This window comes from Triticum aestivum, chromosome 3A (genome assembly GCF_018294505.1).
Source record: "Triticum aestivum cultivar Chinese Spring chromosome 3A, IWGSC CS RefSeq v2.1, whole genome shotgun sequence".
Classification (NCBI taxonomy): domain Eukaryota; kingdom Viridiplantae; phylum Streptophyta; class Magnoliopsida; order Poales; family Poaceae; genus Triticum; species Triticum aestivum.
The window spans coordinates 522,981,858-522,985,779 of record NC_057800.1 but is presented as its reverse complement, the minus strand read 5'-3'; the positions used below and the strand labels follow the sequence as shown (position 1 = coordinate 522,985,779).

Genomic DNA, 3,922 nt, shown 5'->3' with positions numbered 1-3,922 from the left:
TCACCCTGGGTGAGGAATTCTTATTCCTCACCCCAGCCAAATCGTGTAGGCACATGCAACCTGCACGTATGCCAACCGTGGAGGCTTCTGTTCTGAGGTAATTTACAAGGCAACTGGGGTAAGATTATAGCGTGTAGGCTGATGAGATAATATACAACATAACAGAGGTAAGATTACAGCGTGGGCTTCAGCCTGGCACGCCCGAAACAACCGTAAGAGAAATTGGCCTGCGATGTAAAATTACTATGAGGTAAGGTGAGCAACCAACTCAGCCGAAATGTTTTTTATGCTATAGTATTTTATTGTGGCATGGGTGCGCTTCAGCTCGGCACAGGTTTAGATGATAAACTGTATACAGGCTACTTAAAATGCTACTCATTAATTATTATTTATATGTATTGGAATTGGTTCAGACAAAAAAGGAAGCTAATTTTTTGAACTCCTAAACAAACTCGTAAAATACTGCAATCATGTGAAGAGACACACAGATCTGTCTGGTCTCAAAAGTACAGTTTATCTATCTAGCATGCGCCAAGTTCATGGAGCATTGTGCCCGTTCTTCATCGTTCTCATTTTTCTCTTACCAGTGGTTGTTTCATGACAAGACAGATAATCTTAGCTCACATTCTGTCTAGCTTTTGGTGGTACAGAACTGTAAGCCATGCTGCAGAGCTTATAGCATTATTCTACAACCAAATCGAGATGGATACTCTCCGGTTTTCAGAATGCTCAAGAAGACAAGCTTCCCGTAACTCTTTAACTGGTTTGTTCTGGGCAGTAGAATTTACATTTGAAGAGAAGGATGAAGCATTTGCTGATCCAGAAGGTTTAAGTTAACATTGCAGGTAAGATGTTCCAAGGATTCTCCACAGCTATGTTTGCATGCTTAATGTTCTCCCAAAGTTAATTTCGATACACATTAATTGTGCAGGTTAGTAATGCAGCATGGTAAGAAGGCCTATCTATAAGGGTAGAGAGCCCTCTTCCATGTCTTGACGTCGATATGTCTCAGATGCTTGACACATCGATCCTGACCATCACCATTGTCTCGTTCTTTGCATACCGTCAGCAACTCCATTCCTTGAGATGTTTGCATCTTAGGCTTGAGCTACCTACAGTGTAAATAAAACTGATTATGGTTCACCGAGAATTTCATATTTACCGATTAGAGTATAGGGAACAATAAGCAGCATCAATGAAGCACATCCTAGGGGCATAAGGTTAAAGAAATAATGTGTTGAAACAAACAATATGTTGATATGCATATGCAATTCCGACAGAGAAATCATTTTGTAACTACGGGTATGTATATGCATGGAGTTTCAGAACAAATAAACATTAGCCAAGAAGAAAATGAATGGATATTTGTTAACAAAGTAATAGTGTTCTTGTTAACTTGCAAGAGATGATCGGCAACAAAACAGAAGATTGTAGAAAATGCTAAGAATAAATAAACAACTTATAATCCTTAGTCCAAGTTTTGCTTCTCAAAGAAATGAAGCGCTCACTCTCTTAGAATTTGGTGCAAAACATACTACAATCTGAGAAATAAGCTTGTAATTTTGCCCAAAACAACTAAATTTGTGGATGAAATCAAAATCGAACACATGGTCTAATTTTCATTCTGTTTGGAACATTCGGTACAATTTGGCATCCGCTTTCTCAAAGTATAATGTTTCTTTGTTGTTTTATGAGCATTAACATCAAAGGTTATGCCAGAAAATAGCACATACGATGCTGTTCAACGAGATGCGATGTTATAGATTTATGATCTAGATGCTGACATAAGTGCACAACAAACAATCTTGGTCGATAATACTCCAGAAGCACATTTACATATAAAGTCTGGTTTATGCTAGGGAAAATTAATAAGGAATAACATCAACGAACAATACATTTTCAAAGCTTTACAAGTTACATACACTGACAGACTTGCATCCATGCTTGAAAAAATTAGAGCAGACACCCCTTTTCAAGTACCAGTATATACATATACACCCAGCCCTTCCAAAAAAAACAACATTAGATTTTCTACCTCTCTTTATGAGTATAAACCTTTTGATTCACTGCATATACCATTTTCTTGAATGGAACTGAGGTAATGTCCAGTAGAAGTTTCTAGATTATTTTGTTATCCAGTAAATATCCAGTCAAATAGATCAAGAAATATTGAATGCCCTTGATGGTACCAAAAATAAATAAAAATCCGACTCACAACTATGGTGGAGGGGCTAATCGAAGAATGGGTGTTCACACCAAGATCAGTGTGAAGTTAAGCAGGTTTTGAATCTAGTAAGACCATATGTGCCCAAAATCATATTTAGGATAAGCAATCAAGTATATATACTCCACCAACTAAACAATTTGCAAAGAGAAAATTTTATAAAGGTTTAATATAGATGCATCTGAAGTCATGAACTAGTTCGGCGGAACACTTTTTTGATATACCTGTCATAGTGCCTTGATTGTCGACAGGAGTTGCTTTCTTCTGAATATGCAATAGATAATTGAGCTTTGTCGGTGTCGATTGTTGCTGATATCTCGGCGTGACCAAGTCCCGTTGAGCATCCTTTCTGATTTAAATCCCAGGAAGATTTGGATAAAGAGAAAACAGGAACAAGAACAAGAACAACATGAAATTTGACAATTAAAAACTTAAAAGAAGGAACACCAGATATTATATACTACAAACATGCAAAGGTATAGAGACCCTCCAGGGAGAAGTAATTGTTGCACTTCAACACCCAGAGTAAACCTCAATAGTCAAAACACCTTAAAGAGCAACAGTTCTAATACGGAGTACAACTCTAGTTTCATTAGCTATCTCTGTAATGATTTATAAAATCAATTTCCACGCAATGTTCCTATCATCAATGAACTGTCTATAGGAAACGTATAAGAACTACTTGATGTATATTAATAACAGATCCATCTTTCCATACCAGCAAATTACTAATTAAAATCCCAGGATTTTTTTCCCAATTAAATACCAGCTTCTCGTGTGAATATATATACAATAGGGAGCAAAGTTAAAAATTCACTGAAGAGAACGGACCTTGCTATTTTTGGACTTCTCGATCAACAAATGATTTTGATTGCTGACCGATACATGCACAAATTAGTAATTCCAGAAAATTTACCAAGCAAAAATCCAGAATCGTTTTGCAACTACGGATGCCTAGTGCACTCAGTTGATCTTGAGTAACCTAAAATCTGTAGACAGTAGACACTCGTATGAATTCTTTACCCAAAAAATGCATGAATTGACGAGATTCTGGAGATACTAGAAATCGTACATGCATGCAAATTAGTTAACCTGGGTGGAAATGAAGGCAGCCGTGGGACAGCTTGTAGACTTACGAGTCGATGACCTTCCTGCAAGGCAATTAAGCACATCGATCAGGGTGAGCGAGGATGGAAAGGAGACAAGAGGGAGGAGTGGAGAGACCAGGCTTGGAAGCAGGGGATCTCGGGTGCTCGGAGATGAAGTTCGAGCCATCGCCACGAGCAACGAAGGGGGCTGGGGATCGATGCGGACTGCGACGCGGCCGCCGGCGGGCGAGGCCGTCACCCGCCGCGAAGCCTCCTGCCGCACAGCTCGCCTCGGTGCTGCCTCCGGCCAACCTTCCACCCCCAGTGCCGCACTCATCAGGGGTCGACCAGCAGCTACCGCAAGCTCGCCGCCGACACCTCTCTCCGTCGCCGCCGAAACTGCTCGCCGCTTTCGATCCAAGAATTACGGGGGTTATCCGTTCATTTCCTTTTTTTTTCTCTGACGGAAAGAGTGGGTTTGCCAACCGTCACTTGGAAAAAAAATAGTCCGGCTGGAGAGCGTCTGGCTTGAAGAGCGGTGCAATGGGCCAGGGTCCTAGCTGGCTGGGTTGTTCGACCGGGGTGAAGAATTGCTTATTCTTCATCCTGG

At 40.3% G+C, this 3,922-nt stretch overlaps 1 protein-coding gene across 14 annotated transcripts; it reads right to left on the bottom strand.

Moving 5' to 3' along the window:
* Nucleotides 1-743: 743 nt before the first annotated feature.
* Nucleotides 744-3,822, bottom strand: LOC123062003 (uncharacterized). 14 transcript variants are annotated; one of them, XR_006429461.1, is made up of 5 exons: nucleotides 3,449-3,819; nucleotides 3,317-3,375; nucleotides 3,056-3,213; nucleotides 2,449-2,573; nucleotides 816-1,112 (listed from the first exon to the last, which is right to left on the bottom strand). XR_006429461.1 is itself a non-coding variant. In XM_044485302.1 (5 exons), the coding sequence occupies exons 1-5, from the start codon at nucleotides 3,647-3,649 to the stop codon at nucleotides 1,109-1,111; spliced, it is 432 nt and encodes a 143-aa protein (XP_044341237.1). In that variant the 5' UTR covers nucleotides 3,650-3,817; the 3' UTR covers nucleotides 816-1,108. The 14 variants fall into 14 exon arrangements, 5 of the variants coding, with proteins under 5 accessions (XP_044341237.1, XP_044341234.1, XP_044341238.1 ...); XM_044485302.1 differs by having other exon boundaries at nucleotides 3,056-3,098; nucleotides 3,449-3,817; XR_006429459.1 differs by having other exon boundaries at nucleotides 744-1,112; nucleotides 2,449-3,213; nucleotides 3,297-3,375; nucleotides 3,449-3,821.
* Between the last annotated feature and the right edge of the window lie 100 nt (nucleotides 3,823-3,922).

Coding starts and splice junctions, on each gene's coding strand:
- LOC123062003 (XM_044485299.1), bottom strand. CDS start 3,649: ATGAGTGCGGCACTGGGGGTGGAAGGTTGGCCGGAGGCAGCACCGAGG. Junction 3,105..3,317: donor GCTGCCTTCATTTCCACCCA/GGTTAACTAATT, acceptor TGTGCATGTATC/GGTCAGCAATCAAAATCATT. Junction 2,574..3,055: donor AGAAGTCCAAAAATAGCAAG/GTCCGTTCTCTT, acceptor GATTTAAATCAG/AAAGGATGCTCAACGGGACT.